This window comes from Condylura cristata, unplaced genomic scaffold, assembly GCF_000260355.1.
Source record: "Condylura cristata isolate star-nosed mole 26May11 unplaced genomic scaffold, ConCri1.0 scaffold00017, whole genome shotgun sequence".
Taxonomy (NCBI): Eukaryota; Metazoa; Chordata; class Mammalia; order Eulipotyphla; family Talpidae; genus Condylura; species Condylura cristata.
In genome coordinates this window covers 43,431,828-43,448,770 of record NW_004567118.1, presented here as the reverse complement: position 1 = coordinate 43,448,770, position 16,943 = coordinate 43,431,828, and the positions used below count along the sequence as shown (strand labels likewise).

The 16,943-nt window shown below is 39.0% G+C and overlaps 1 protein-coding gene across 2 annotated transcripts in view; it reads left to right on the top strand.

Moving 5' to 3' along the window:
- LOC101631432 (chromosome unknown open reading frame, human C9orf3) overlaps nucleotides 1-16,943 on the top strand; it is a 403,160-nt gene that overhangs the window by 371,667 nt on the left and 14,550 nt on the right. For both annotated transcript variants that reach the window (XM_012726242.1, XM_004684919.2), the window contains exon 14: nucleotides 7,907-8,023. In XM_012726242.1, coding sequence (XP_012581696.1) covers nucleotides 7,907-8,023 — 117 coding nt within the window. The remainder of the gene's footprint in view (nucleotides 1-7,906; nucleotides 8,024-16,943) is intronic.

Below are 16,943 nucleotides of genomic sequence, written 5' to 3'. Positions count from 1 at the left end.
TATCTTTTTAAATAATAATTATCCCCCACATCTATGTTATATAGAATGTTTTAAAACTTTTTAAATTGTTAGATTTGACTATGTGTGTTTGTTTAGGCATGAAAATCACTTCAAGCCGGAATATTAGCTATATAAAATTTCATTTAATAAATTTATTTTATAAACCACTGCATGGGGTAGGTGGTACAAGAAGTGAGCAAGATTGGACTGTTGTGCTTAAGGTGAAATGTACATTCTTTTTTATAGATGTTAATATACAGTTTTGTTTAATCCTAGTTATTTCTTGATGACTTAAATGAAGGGAATGCTCATTTTTGTTGTTGTTCATAAGAGATTCATTTTCATTAAGAGATTAGTTTAAAAAGAGATTAGTTTATGGGGTTTTGTTTTACATGCAAAAAATCATTGTACATTAGAAAGAAAACTATGCTTTGAAATTAACTTTTGGTACAGATTATATGCTGTGCATCCAAATATCTTAATTTTATGCATATCATAGATTACTTTTCACCAGAAACAGTGTTGTATAAAATAAATTCAACTGAATGTTGCAAAGAAGAATTTAATGTTGATACAGTTGTTTTCTAAAAGTATTAAATTTGTTATTTCCCAAAGAAAGTCTGATTCTGATAATAAGGAAGTTAGAGAAAGGCAGAAATTCTGAGTTGGAACAGCATTATGGTTACTGTTTCACTTTGAAAAACACTCAAGAGTATCTGAAAATTTGCTTATATTATAAATGACAACATAACAGTCTGAGCATATGACCCATGTACTGCAGCTGTTTATTTACCAAGCCTTTAAAAATTTTAAATTATTAAACTATATGAGTATTGTTCAGAGATCTTACAATTAGTGGCACTTCTGGTCACCTTTATGTGAAAGTATTGTCATTGAAACTAAGACTAGAGAGGTAGTAATATTCTTGGTGTATACTTATGCTAGGGGACCTGTCTATAACTAACAGAAGCCTGTGGTTTCCAGTTTGCTAGCTCAGCTCATCCTAGAGCATTTGCACATCTCAGTGCTCTTAGATTAGATTGCAGTATTGACTTTCTCCATGAAGTAGAATTTCTTGCCATTAAGTAAATTACTGGGAAATATTTTTAACATGGATTAAGAAAAATAATTCAACTTGAGCTGAAAGTACATAGAGGAAAAGAAAAAAATTCATGTAGGTTATTCCCCAAAAAAAGTTAACTTGGAGTTACTTGACTTCAGATTTGCTTAGAAAGTTATGTACACAAATTCAACCATATTCTACTAGCCTTAACTTTCCCTACCCCTAGCAACATTTCTTTGCCATCTTGCTATGTTACAGAAATAATTACATCTTTTTTAATAGTTGTGTAGTATCCCATTGCATGGTGGTTACATGCCACAACTACAATCCTTTTTTTTTTTATTATTAATTTACTTGTGTATATTTTGCATCAGTTGTAGTCTCCATAGAATTTACACCACCAGTTAGTTCCCTTAGTCACTTGTGCTCATCCCACCCTACTTTTGATTCTTTCTCTTTTCTCCTCCCCTGCAGAACTATAGATTTATAGTTGACTCATTACTTTTGTTTTGAACAGCCACAGTCTTGACACACAAAACCACCAGATGTTTCACAATAAAGGTATATTCATATGCTGGACTTTAGGGGGGTCATGAATTTAATGAATATGCAACTAGAAATTTGAGTTAGAAAATATGGCTAATTTAGGAACTCAGACTCATAAATTATATAAGTTTATGCTAGAAAAATATATTATTTATTAAATACAATAATTTTGACTAGGTAAGAGCATTGATTCCAAGGAAATGAAGAGAAGCTGGTTTCTACTTAAAAACAAAAAACTGCTAACACCAGAAAAGTTAAACGTAGTCTCTAATAATTTCAAATGTTCCAAATCTTTTATTCAGTCTTCAGGAATCCATATGTTGAACATGTCATTGTCAGGGCAGGGTGGATTGGCTGGGTCACTTCAGAATTTGTAAGATCTTTTTCATGAGTGATGATTTTCTTGAGAAGCATAAAATTCAAATCAGAAATGGTCTCCCTTTGGTTATTGGTTTGGCAGGTTCCTAGGTGAGGGAGGGAGACATGAAGATCCCATACATTTCTTGTAAAACACTTGGAAATTTTCAAGTTTTTACATGTTTACAAGGATTTCTTTTCCAAAATGTGTAATAATACAAACCATTAGCGTACACACAGTTATAAGTGACCCAGCTGACTAGCGTATTACATTTGATGTGGTTTAAATAATATGCTTGTGTCAGACTACATATAGTTTGGATGATATTACACAAGTTAAGGAAAATTTGACCCTTATTACCTAGAAACATGAGTTTGATTTATGTCAGTAAATGATTTCAGATACTATTTGCTAATGATTGTGTCTGCTTCAGTTGCTGTGCTGTTCCTTTTGAAAGTACCACAAGTCATGGCTCAAAAGTGCAATAGTCTTTTAAGCTGTGACTGTTAGAATTATTTGTCAAAAAATGCAGTAATTGTACCTGTTTTTTTTCCTATATGAAAATAATGTTTTTACTTGATTTAACTGTAGGCATAATCCTTAAAAATGTTAAACAGTTCATCTTTGTCACTTCAAAATGTTTGTCATTAGGTAAGTAACTGCTGGAAGGTCAGACACCAACATTGATGTGAAAACTGTGGCCCACCTGGCCAGTGCTTGAGATAAGGAAGGTCAGCTACTCCAGACTTCAGATACTTCAAAGTTTTGTTTCTTTGGGGGTTGTAAGGAAGGAGAATGCTTGTTTTCGAGGATCTTCATCAAGTATATTTTAATTTTCTCCCATTTTCAAAAATTTGAATAATTGATACAATCTGGAGATTTTTACTTTGTTTTTTTTTTGTTTCAGAGCAACGTCTAAAAAGATGATTTGGTCTAAAGTTCTGTTCTTTCTTTCTCCTGTACTCAGAATTCCCAGTCTCTCATAATAAGGAAACTATGAGTGGGAAATGTTTGTTCTCATACTATGGACTGGAAACAGGTTAGGGGGAGATTCTACCTATGGGATTTCCTATTTAATCCAAAGGAGAACCTCTACCTCCACTGTGCCCGTAGGCAAAGACTTCTGCTAGTGACTTTCAAGGGTCAACTACTTCAGTTCTGGTTTGAACCCTGCTAGTGTTGAATTTCAGCCAGTATGTCCCTAACATGCAGGAAAATTTGAGATTTTTCTCCCTCCCCCATTTCTTCTGTTTTTGTTCCATGTAAACAGTCCCTGCCGTAGTAACATAGACAAATATAGCAGAGAATGCTTTTCTGGAAGAAGAATGCTCCCTAAGCATTTTTTAACCATTTTTGGGAAGAATTGATCTTTTTGTGTATTTCAGACAGACTGAAAAAGAGAGGGAGGCCATTGCTGTAAATTGAAGTGACATCATATGTATTGCTCCCATTGATCTGCTTTTAGTCTGCAGCCAGGATAAAAAGGAAATGGCATCAGGGAGGAAGCATGCTTCATTTAGGCACAGATCCCAGAATGATAATGGGGTAATAATAGAACTCACGCCACTGACAGTCAGGGGCTGCAGAAGTCCCAGGCTCATCCAGGCTCGATCCCCTTTCTTCTGGGAGCCTCTCAGAATGTATTCCTGAAGCTGCAGTGTGCCCACCACCACCTCCAGGGGAAGTGGGGGTACTCTCCTTTGCTTTTGAAGGGTTGCAGTATTCTGTGACATCTGCGTGTGCTGGTTCAGGGGTACTGCTTGGGGAAGGTCAGTATGAGATGCGTTCTGACATTTTCCGATCTAGTAGGAGAACCAGGCTTTTCCTGCCTCCTGCTCTTGGAAGAAATAGTGGAGCCTCGGTTGTGTGGGTGGTCTTCTGGGAGCTGAGTGTGAGTGATGCCCTCGTGACAGCAAAAAGAGGCTTCTGGAAGAGTCAGGATTTGTTTTCTTTGTGCTGTTGGCAGGCTAGGGGGTGCAGGTTCGGAAAATAAGTATTTTCTTTTGAGAGTGTATTTAGAAGCTCTTAACAACCTTTCAAAGTTGTGTACCTTGTCACAACTTTTAAGTTGAATAGGAACAGTATACCAGGTAGGCTTTTTTTTTTTTTGCAACTGTGGAATCCTGCATGTTTCAAGCAAGAATGCAGACATGTAAAGCCTTAACAAATAGCATTTGTAATTGACTGATCTTTAGCTTTTGATTTTTCATGTGTGAGTAAGTTTTACAGGCTGTTAAAGCTCTCTGTTTCAAGTACTCACTTGACTTTGGCATCCTGTAGTCTTATTCTGCCTGAAGTTTCCAAGGCAGATGCATTTTAAAAATACTGAGTTAGGCTCCATATGGAAAAAAATAACAATAACCCCATCCTAAAGTCCACATTTATGAAAAGGAAAAGAATTTTTATTCCTATCGCTAGTGGTGTGAGTGCCACTAGGCCCTCAGAAATAAAGGCAGGTTCTTTTCATAATGTTTAAAAGAAGCTGCTTTCTCAGGAGATAATGCTTTGAAACTTGTACTTTGTTTTTCTTCATTACTCCATGTTGGGACTGAAGCCATGTCTGTTTCCCTCAGTACTGCTGTATTAAGACACAGTTGACCTAGAAGTCATGTGAAATTTAATTTGATTTCTATGTGGGTGGGAATGGAATGACCCACACACCATTTCCCATTGCTGTGGTGCCAACTGCCAAGACGAGGCGTGCCCAGTTCTGCGCCTGAGCATATTTGCAGTGTATGATATCTTCATCTTTCAGCTGCTTTGCAAACATTTTGGCTTATTACATAGTATTTCTTTTCATTGTTGGGTGGCTCTACATGAGTAGATGTTTATTTTATCAAGAGTAGTATACAGTATTAAAATGAGTTGCTCACCACATGTTGGCTTTAATATTCTCTTTTTCAAGGTGTGTGATCTATGCAAAAAAAAATGTTTACTCATTTGTGACCGAAATATATTAAATTCATTTTTGTCTGTGTGCTAAAGTAACATTTAATCAGATTTTTTTTCACTACTCTTCTTACTGTTTGGAAACTTAAAATTTTCATGAATTGGAATGGCTGCAGGTCGTTTGCTAAGTGACAGACACTCTGAAGAGGGGGACTAGCAGAACTCCCAGCATTTGGGAAGAATGTTCTCATGTCAGTGTGTCGGCCCTTGTTGTGTTCTGCCTGCCCCTGAACAAGTCAGCTCTTGCAACCCTTTCACCCTTAGTGAGGGAGGAGAGCTACCTGACTGGGTGTGTGCCTGCTCTTTCCTGCTCTCCAATTAGAGTAAGTTAGACTTAAAAACCATAAAACTTTGACTTCCTCCCTTCCATCTTAGCTCTCTTATCATAAGTCATGGGACTCTACTTTAACCATTTGTATTGATGAAATATAGAGAAGACAGAAATTTTCAGTGGTCCTTTCTGGTCATCTACTTTTCTTAAGATAACTGAAATTTCTGCTTAGAAGAAAAGTGTAAGAGATAGAAAAATCTGAATTTAGACTTTTCTTGCCTTGACAACTTTCCATATTAGTCATTCTTTAAAAAAAAAAAAAGATTTATGCAAACAAGAAATTGGGTACAAGGGTATTGAGGGGTGGCAAGAGGATTCACGAGAGACAGAGTAGGAAGCAGAATAGGCAATTGACCGAAATACAATGCTGAGAGGTCTGCCTTGCCATGTGTGTCAGCTCCTTGGCTGGGGATCGAACTGCTGCAGTGGCAGCAGATGCCTTCACAGTGCCACACACCCCCTTGTGCCATCAATGAGGCTCCCATGTTAGTCATTCTTTAATTAAACTGGAATTGTATTTAGTCACTAGTAAACCCATTTGGGGGAAGCTAAGGACCAAGCTTCTTATACAAGGTTTCTCTCCATTTGGGGTCTTGAATTTAAACCAAAATACCCAAACTGGAGTTCTAAGTATACGCCTTTTTGCAAGTGTGGGCACATAATCAGAAGGTGCTTTTCTTTTGACTCTTTGCTCCTCTATAATTCTGGATATTGTCATGGCTGGTTCTTTCTGTGTTCGGCCAGTGAGCATGGCTCATGGCTTCTTGTCCTAAGCTGTATCAGAGCTGTTAAAGGTGATCTCTTCTGTTTGGCTCGACTGTCCAGAGCCCCTCAACATTCAGCTGCTGGTGCCAAGGAAAGGAAATGGCTGCCTGGAAAAGTGCTACTGACCTGCTGTGAGATGCCAGTCAGGCGCCCCTCCCAGCATTCTATAAGCCCTCCCCATTTAGAGCACACTTTGGAAAACAATATTTTGGGGTGACTGGGTGGTTAGGGGGAGGTTGCTAGGAATGGGTGAAAAGTGTTTATGTGCAGGAGGGTAGTTGAGCAGTGGCTTCAGGAGAACTGAATGGTATACTCAGAAGTGAGACCTGGAAGCTGAAAAGGACCTCCTTGGGGACCCAGGTTAGGAAGATCTGGAGGAGGAACCTGCAGGGAGGGCATGGAGGGAAGGAGGGGATGTAGCTGGGAGTGCCTAACAACATAAGGTGCCTGCAGAACCTGAGGAAATGGGCTATCCACAATACTACCCACCCTTCCATTCCTCCAAGTGCTCATTGTAGGAGGAAGAGTTTAGGAAGCTGGTATCCTGGAATTGGCCTGTTTTATAAAAAAAACAACAGATTTCTGTTAATATCTAAAGTAGCCTCATGAATATAAAACTGTAGAAAGATGGAAAGCTGACATTTTGTTCCTGGTTATTATGTCATAATTTTTTAAACATCCTGCAGGCATTTAGCCTAATGGAAGGCTGTGTGTAGCACATCACAGGCCAGTGCTGATTTTTTTTTTTTTTTTTTTTTTTTTGCTGAAGGCACAGTTGTTTTCCCATCAGCCCAAGGGAGGGCCCCAGGATGGCTCCTAAGTGCATGGGGTGATACTATAAAATAAAAAAATCCAAGTGATCTGTGTCCATGCCTTCCTGTGTATAGAATTAGGCTCTTTATAAGAATTTAGGGTGAGGTAAAAAAAATTCTTTGTGATGTTACATGTTTTTCATGGTAGTCTATCCAGATTTCCTCTATGAATGTGAGAGAATGTGGATAGCAGACTGTACAGGTGGGGCCAGAAAGTTAGAGGGAGTGCTCTTTAATAGTAATGAAGTGGGGGTTAACAGGTGTTCTTGTGCATGTTTTGTTTATTCTAGTATTGACTTCCATGGTTAGTTGACAGGGATTATCGAAGCATAACCAGAGATGTAGCAAAGCTAAATGTAGAGAATAGTAGAATAATAGTAGTAATTTTAAAACCTTGATTTTATTTTTGAAGTTGTAATACGTTTGTTAAGTTATTAAGGAGTAGTTTTGGTTTATAAAATTTGATTTTAGAAAAACAATTTTTTAGTTTCAATGTGTTGAATCTTAAATTTGTTTATTCCTCTGTTCATAGATGATTCTAAAGCTGTTTTGCACTAGAAGCTGATCTAGGCATTGCCTAGCTGATCTAAGCAGTACTGCCTGTGTGTAGAATTAGGGACTTTATAAGAATTTAGGATGAATTAAAAAAAGAAAGCACACTTTATAATGTAGAACTATAATAATTAAGGTGATACTTTTAAGTATACATAAATAAATCTTTAAAAAATAGATATGAATAACTTTTATTTCTTTCTGTGTGTATATATATGTATATAGACATAATTTTGTACACCTAAAATATTACATTATACAACCTAAAAATAAACTACATTAACACAGTTTTAACCTGTTCTGAAGTAAGTCTAACATAAAAAGACCATGGCAAATAGGAACCACAAAATGTATTGTCTTTGGGGATATGATGTAAACTCCAAGGTTTAACCAGAGTCAAGTCTACAGTCTCCTGTGCTTCAGACAGCTTTTGAATTGTCCTGGATTTGCTATATTTAGACTAAATGTTTGGATTTTAGTTTCTCATAGGCTAGTTGACATTTTCACAAGTTGTTTGGTTTTACCCTCAGCTTCTTCCCGATCAGCTGATCCTACTTCTGGAACATCTTTTGGAGCAGAAGACCCTGAGTCCCCGAACTCTGCGAAGCCTTGAGAGGACATACCACCTCCCTGAGCAGGATGCAGAGGTATTTGGGAGGGTTCTTGGTGTGTGTAAAGAGTATTTATTCTGTTGCATTTCCAAACTGTTGAAACATAATCCATGCTGCCAGATACTTTTGAATGAAAAGCAAGTACTTCAAGCAAAGTGCAGCCTGCTTCCCTGGTTGTCCTTGCTCCAGCAGTGGGCTCTGACCCTGGCTATTACGGGTATTTTGAGATTGTAAGTTGTCCTAAATCATGAAGATGCACATGAGCTTCCTAAAAATAAGGAGCAGGTAAAGCCAAGTTATTTTGAATTAAGACTCAGGCAGCGTGGTAGTGATGCCAGCATCCTGTTGTACATTAAGGAAACTTGGCTCCAGTGCACCTTAGTATCTTGGTTGCATTCAGTTGAGACAGTAAGGAAGCCATGTATAAAGGAAAATGAAAAATCTTAACAGCTGTGATTTGAAAAGCAAAATTGGATGCTTCTAGGAAAGCAATTTGATGTGGTGCCTTATAACTTTTAATATATAAGAATGCATGTAATGCCAAGATGAGTTCAATAACAAATATTTCATATATTAAATATAAATATATGTAAATGTGTATAAATATTTATATTACATATAAATGTGTTACATATATATTTATGCATATTTACATATATAACAAATGCAAATATGAATATTTAGTATATTTAGTCATTTTAAATAATAAAACAAATATACAATTGAGGACAAGAGGCTTTTTTATGTAAACCTCATAAAATGTAACTAAGTTGGAAATAGCTGAACATTTGAAGCAATGCCATCTGTTTAAACTGGCATCTTTGGGCGCCAGTGGCCGCTACACCATTGTTGTGTGGTGATTTTGAATTGAGCCATGCTGTCAGTCTGAAATGCACAGTGGATATCAAAGAGAAGTCAAAAAGATTGCAAGATACCTCAGTAATTTCTTATTAATTACCATGTCAAGTTGATATTTTAATAAAACATTGTTAACATTAATTTCACAATATTAAAAAGAAATAGAAAAAAAAAGAAAAGCCAGCTCATTGTTAGAATCAAAGATGTGGTGGACATTGGTAGACGTATTGAACGCACTCCATAAGTTCAGCAGTTACTTGAAAAACTCAAGCAAAGACACATAGCTTTTGCCCCACCTGAAGGTAGATCAGAAGTTGCAACTGTTGCTGTTTATTTCAACTCCTCTTATATTTTGTTTATAAGAGTTTCCAAATGCCAGCCTGTTATTTTTAATTACTGTTTAAAAGACATTTCTATTTATAGGCATGAGGTTATGTTTTAATCAGAGCTGAGTCCCTCTGAAATGGCAGGTCCTCTTTGATGGGCAGAGGACAGGCCCAAGCAGGAGGTTTAAAGCCCTGGGCACCTGTCACTCAGGCCTGAGGCCAAGATGGTAGACTCTGTACATGCACACACCCTGTTTTTTCCCTTTTGGCATAAAATACATATTGTTCTCAACTTACAGGCTCCCCTAAATTATCTATAACTTCTTAGACCTTTGAGAAGTGTGGTAGATTTTATGTGGCTGCTTGTTCTTACCTTACGAACTATAGTGTGACACTCAAAGCCAGGCAGTCTTTTCAGTTTGATCTCTGATGGTGAGAGACTGAGAATGGGAGATGACTTTGCTCTTTTCATAGAACTAATTAGTGTGAGCAGAGTGCACACATAACGGCAGAAGTCCCTGTTAGAAAGTTCATAGTATAGTCATCTGGAAAGATAGCTCATAAGCAGATGAACCACACAGTTTCAGGTCAGAGGTACAGAGGGAATTACACATGGTCAAGTTGGGTAGGTGTCGCTAGATATTCAAGAAAGGCCACTCAGTGTAAATGACAGTTGAGCCAGGAACTAAGGTCAAGAAGCTGGCTATGCAAAGAGGTAAGTGGCAAAGATCACAGAAGTATAGAGGTATATACTTAGCATGTGTATAGGTAGGAGGGCTGACAAACTTTCTGTAAAGAAGTAGGTAAAATTTCAGACCATAGTGTTTCTGTCTCAACTGTTCAACTTTGCTATTGTAGTTGGAAAGCTGTGTTATACAATACAGAAGCAAACAGCCTGTGTTCTAGTAAAACTGTTTATAGACCTTGAAACTTGAATTTCATGTCATCATTATGTGGCTGAAGGTATTCTTTTTTGCTGTTGTTCCTTTTTAAAACTAATTTTTTAAAAAGATTTATTTAATTATGTATAAAACAACTGGGGTACAGGCCAGAGGCATGGGGGTTGAAAGAATTCACCAGACACAGAGTGGGAAGCAGAACAGGCAGATCTACTGAAATACACTGCTGAGAGGAGCAGTGGGTGAGACAGGAAAGGTCTGCCACCTCGTGCAGGTCACCTCCCTGGACAGAGATTAAACTCATGCTGTAATGGCTACAGCTAGCTTTGTAATGCTGAGCTTTAACCCACTGTACCATCAGGGAGGGCCCAAAACTATAATATTTTAAAATACACATACCACTTATTGCTGCAGGATCAAGGTTAGAGATGGGCAGGAGCCAAATCTGGGAGGCCGTGGCGCCTGTTTGAGATTTGATTCTAAAATGTTACTGCTTTACCCCTTTCCAGGCCCTTTGAGGTGCTGACATGGAGGTAGTTACCTACACAACTGTTTCATTGTAAGGTTTCCTTGAAGTGTCGCTTAGAAGCAAGAAAGCTATAGGACTTTGGCCAACCAGCATGTTTTGTAGAATCTTTACTATTAAGTGGAATTTATTGTGACCCTGATTAGTAGGAACTCGGTTGGGGAAAAAAAAAAAACAAAAAAACCCTGCCTTTAAATCACAGAACATTTCATGAGAGAAATAATTCTTATTTGGTGGAAAATTTCTTGAGGATTCTGACTTTATTTTTAGTTCTCCTTAACTAAACAAATAAGGAGAGCCCTTTCACACTTACTGGGGGTTCTTCTATATGTACTAAATAATCACAACAAGTTTGCTGAAGATCCTACAATATTGTGGGTTGTGTAGCAGGGAGCATCCGGGTGGGCTAAGGCTCTGGAGCAGTTTTCCATGTGAGTTTATTTTCTGACACCTTTGTTCAGGGTGCTGCCCCAGGCCCCTGGGAACAATGTGTTGAGTTGGATGTCTGTCTAAAAAGACCCCAGGGCAATCCCCAGGGTTGTTGGGGATTTCTCTTCAGCACTGAACTAGAGTGTTCATGACTTGGGGCAGGAGAGACCCAGTGGAGATAATGTCCCAGTTTTTCTGAGACATACAGACAGAACATCCTTCTTCCTGGGATAGCATTATTTGTCTTAGAGGTTGTGTGTAATGTCACTTTTTGAGAAGGTAAGCCTGTTGCTATGTGTTTGTAGCCACAGCAGCATTTCCGTAACTCTTTGGGGATGGAGTCCTGTGCCCTACTTGTCCAGGGGGCTCCACAGATCTTGTTAGCACAGTGGTATCTTCCTAATGTTTCATCACCAGCAGTCTCAGTTGTGTATGAAATCCACCATGACAGGGCCAGCGCTTGCCTTCAGAAATTGCTGTAGCTACTTTACCGCTTTCTCCCCTCCCCCTCCTTCCCTCCGTGTGTAGGTTGACTTGTGTAATCCCACTAGACGGTTCTTTTTTCATTATGCTCTTTATTTGCTCAGTATTTGTATTCGTTTTCTTCCTTCTCTGTTTCAGCTTGTCCACAAGAATGTCTGATCTGATGAAGTTTCTGAATCTCAAGCTAGTCTGATATTGCCTACTGTTAGCTTTTTTCCTGTCTGGGTTGGTGGGTGTCAGCCTTCTGAACACTGTTTTAGGGTACACACTCCTTGTGGTCCTTGTGCCGTGCATCAGTGGTAATTAGAATGCACAGATCTCCCCAGTGCAATGATACCATGTGTCAGAAATTTACAGGAAAAATTGTAGAGGACAAAGTAGATGTCATTTCCTGCCTCTTTGTACCACCTGAAAAGGGGCATCCTGGTGGAGGAATATTTGCACCCCATAGCCTGAGAAGTACCACTAAATAGAGTCATCCACCTTTTACATACATGCCAAAAAACCTTCTAGACATCCTGGGTTATTGTAACCAAGACAGAAAAGTTGCTGAAGGGAGCCTTTAGCTCAGTGAAATACTATCTCCAGTTTTTGAGCATATTTTCTCAAATAAAAAACCATAGAAGTTAAAAAATATATTGAACTTTGGATTCTTGGAACAAGAGAGAATTTCTTGTGCCCGCTAGTGTGTCTTTCAAGCTGTAAAGCACATACTCTATGGTAGTGGGTAAGGACCCATGAACTTGGTTATGACCTTTGTCCCCAGGAGCCCCATGATGGACCTTGAAGCAACTTCTAAAGATTACATTTGAATGCTTCAAAATTGGGGCCCACTTCAGGTGATAGACTCCCTATATGAGTTTTGAAAATTCAAAAACAGCAACTCACTGTCTTATGTAGCTTAGATTGGGGTGAGGTGCATTAGTCAGGAAGGTCCCAGAGTGACATGATCTGCTCTGATGTATGATTGGGCCAGAAAGTTAATTTATTGGCAGAGGTCATTCAGTCCATCCCCTCACTGTATTGAGGGAAATACTGTTGATTAGAAGAAAGAGGCTTCCTGTGTTTCTTTGGTATGGGAAAGTTGGAATGATGTCTTGATTCTTCCCTTGGTATTGCTGCCCATCTCCCTTTGAGGATACTGCTCTGCACCAACCACTGGGTCCTGACCCAAGCACTGACTTAGCAATGAGCTGGACCCAGGTCCCCAAATGGCTGATGACCACAGCCAAGTTCTCTGCCCCCTTTGGGCGCTGTTTTCCTTCATCTGAACTACAATATCTGGATTTGACTGCTGGCTTTGGGGCTTTTTGACCACAGCCAGCTGGCAAAAAGAGCTTCACAAAATTGTTTTTACTCTTATATTTTCTATTATGTCCTATTTAATTTTTCTTTTAAAAAATGTGTATCATGTGCAGTAAATTGCTTTTATGACCCACTAGTGGGTTGCAGCTCATGGTTTGAAAATGCTGGATAAGATGGCATCAGGGCACTCACCAGCTTCTCTGCTTTTGAACTTTAAGAACTGTTTCCAGAACCTTTGTCTTCACAGGATTATCAACATGATATGAGAAAACATCTGAGGGCATCCATCATGTAATTTCTGTGAATCTTGTTTCCTACATCATCTCTCTCATTTGGTATGGGATATTGATTTTGTGATTTAGCTGAAACAGCTTTTATGTTATCTCATTCCTTTAGTCCTGTTAGGACTGGTGGAGAGAAGAAATCTATGATACACAACTGTTGGGGTTCCCTAAGCACGTGGCCAGAGAATTCTTGACCTGGGGGCTTGGTGGGTGTTTGTGCTAAGCCACAGGAACAGTCACTGTTTCAGAACCTCTGCTCTAAACAGTAACTGATTTCAAGAGGCAGTTTCTTCCTTTCATTTAATAAAGTGCCTGATGGGTGGGCATCACAGTGTGGAGCAGCTAAGAGGATGGTCAGGAACTTTTTGCAATCATCTTAAGTAGCCCTGTTTGTCCAAAGGTCCAAAGACTATAGCTTTGGAAGAAATGCATATAAAATCTTTCACATGGGAGAGAGAATGAAGGAATCACAAACTAAACTAATGACAAGTAAATCTTGGGAAACAGATAAGTAAATATGTACAAACCTGTTTTACCATTAGGAAATGAAGGCCACACCAGCCTCTGTCCTAGCTCTCTGCAAAGGACACCTTCCATGTTGATTGCAAATGGAAGCATCTAACCCACAGCCTTTCCAGGGGACTGGATCCTGGGACTATGGTGGAAGAGCCCCTGAAAACCACATAGAAGCAGCACCATTTGCTCACATATGCAAGGAGGGCCTGTGTTTTAACATTATTGGTGAGAGAACTCATCTTCTGTTGAGAGAGAAACACTGCATCTATTTGAGGCCCAGAGCAGAAGTTGTGATTCCCGGAACACAACTGTCTGATGCACATTTTTGTAGTTCACTTAAGTCAAAAGCAAATTTTCTGTGAACTGACCGCATTTTATGACTTAACATGCCTCTGTCGAGGCATATTAAGAGGGCATACAGTGAAGGTTTTGTCAGGTATCCTATTTATGTGATTCACCTATTCCCTCTAATGCTGAAACTTCTTCCATGCAGGGAAGAAGCCTCTGCAGAGCCTTAGGGGTGTGTTTCTTGCCACTGCTCTCCTTGTTCACCCTTTCTCACCTGAATATTGCTGGATAGTATCCCAGCTACAAATTAAGTAAAAATTTGTTTTGTTTTCTTCAAAAACAGTGTAGAAGAAAGGTTAGAGGTTACCTCTTTGGGCTGTGTTGCCACAGCAGTTTTTATTTAACAAAACGGCAATGTACTAGACCAACGCCTGACAGACCTCATCCTCATAGTAGCAGGGGGACAGCAGTCAGCAAGCACCAGGGTCCCTGTTCCAGCTATAGACCTGTGCAAGGACAGAGCATTCAGCATCTTCTTCCCTCCTCCTCTGAGCCTGCAAACTCATCCCTGGTCTCCTCTGGCCATTGTGAAGGGCACTATGAGAGAACAGGGTCCCATGAAGCAGGTCTTTCAGATGAAAGGGAAAAGAGAGTCCATGTGGGGGGTAAGACTGGTATGGAGGAATTGACAAAGTGGTTTTCCAGGGTAAGAATGGAGGTCCACCAGGCTGCACTTGAGCTTCCAGAAAGTCTGGTGACACCAGGACTATTTGTCATGATTTCTTTTCAGGGGTGAGGAGTCCAGTCCTTGGGTGCCTTGACATAGTCAAGCTTAGGATGCATAACTAGCTGAGCTGTAGGGTGTCATTTGTAGTGTCATGTTCGTTTTTAAAAGCCCAGACCCATGTGTCTGTCCCTGTGACACTGCATTATAATTCTTTTCCTAGTGTTTTGAAAGCTGGAGGGTTATGTGTTTAAAAAAAGGGGGCTTGGGGTATTTTTTTAAGGTATATCTGACTCATTAAACCATTTAAGATGTGAGAAAGAATAGAGTGCTTACATAATTCTTTAGTTATATTTAATGTTTATTTCCTCTGTTGCATTTGGTTTATGAAACAGTATTTTAGACTATTCCTTCAAAATCAGGAACAAATAACTAGTTATTTGTTGGGTTTTTCTTTCTTTCTTATTTAATGCAAAGGCCCTAACACACTCTTTAGGCACTGTAACAAGTAGTCTCCTCCCGCCTCCCCCCTATACTGATACTGTGATAGAAAGATATTTTAAGACTGATCTAGAACATAAACAATGTGATAAACCAATTTTACTTTAAAAAATCAGATAAAAAAAGATGAAAGACAAAATAAATTTCACCTTTTAGATTAATATTACTATCAGCCCTGAGACTATGTATGGACTGCATTACATTTGCCATAAATTATTTGAGTGTGTGTGGCTGGTCAGTGTTTGTTAAATTATGAAGATAAAAGGAAAAATGGATAGTGTACTCTGCAAAAATTTTCTTAAAAGAATCTTTGAAATAAACAATTATAGTCAATTCATATTATATAGAATTTATCTGTAAGTAAAAGAAAAAGGAAATAATCATTTAATAGATGGGTTTCTAGAACAGGTTCAACCAGATTTTATCAGAAAAGTTCATAGTAGTTACTGTTATTTGTTGATTACAACTTGACTCTCTTTAGGAGCAGGTTCTGGTGTACAAATGTCTGTAGATTTAAGGGACATTATCTGCTCATGCTGTGAATACCATGCCCCAACACACACACACACACACACACACACACACACCTCTGTACTCAATTTTCTCTGAAGTTGGGAGAGATCCACATTATGCTTTTTTCCCTTTGGTTCAACCCAAACTGAGCTACCTCTCCTGTTCATTTCATCTTTAAAAGTCTCCATTGAAATCAACACTTGGGTTTTATCGGTTCTTCTGAATTCTGTGTACCTCTGTCAATACTTTATATATTTTTGCATAAGAGTTTTGTACTGAAATCCATACCCACAAAGGACACAGTTTTCTGTGAAGTTGGCCATTTTTGCTTACAACTAGAAATGGAACATATTTGCCTGTAAAGTGTGCCTTGAAGGTCCTAAAATTAGAGCACTCCCTTTGCCAAAATGCTCAGCTGTTCTCAAGCTAGCCTATCTCCTTTCTTCTGCTTGATGGTTCCATGGCACACCAAATTGGTAGTTGGGACTCCTGGTCTAGGCACTGTGGAATCCCCACTTCTTCATTGAGGGCAAGGAGAACACACAGGGCCTTGCGGGATAGGGTAGCCCACCACAGAGCCTGTTGATTCCTTGCTGCTGTGTCTCTTATAGGTGAATGTTTGTGCTGGTAGATAGCAAGAAAATCACAAGTACATTGGATTCAAAATGTTTTTAAAAATTGAAGACTCATTTGTGTGCAAATGATGGTATTTTGTATGGGTTTCAGGGTATGAAATTTCAAGATTAATTCAACTTTCGGGGGTGGCACTAAAAATGATTTTTAAAGCTACTTGGTCTGCATGTTTGTTGAAACCTTGAACCACATGGAACTGTGTTCCACAGACCACCTGGTCTTGCCCATCTGTGGGAGGAAGCAGATGCCGAAGCTGAGCACACAGAGTCCCTAGGCTTTGGGAGAGTCACTCATTTAGAAAGCAGCAGCTCTTAACTGGCCTGTCTCTCTGAACCTGCTGTTAGGACACTGGGAAGGTTCCTCAGAAGTAGACTACAGAGACTAGACTCCTTTGCTGAAACAGCCTTGGTTATTTTGATTTGCGGGTAGTTTTGAATGACAGCCTTGATCGCATGCCCTACAGTTCTCTCCTTTAAAGTGTATAGTCCATTTTATGCACAGCATCATGTAGTACTAAGCTGTAGGACATTTCATCATTCTCCCAGTAAAATCATGTCCCCTTCAACTGTGACTCCCATCATCCCCCCACCCTGTGTTCACAGATCTACTATTATAGATTTTCATATAAATAGAACTTTATATGTGACTTTTTGTGACTTCATTAGCATAGT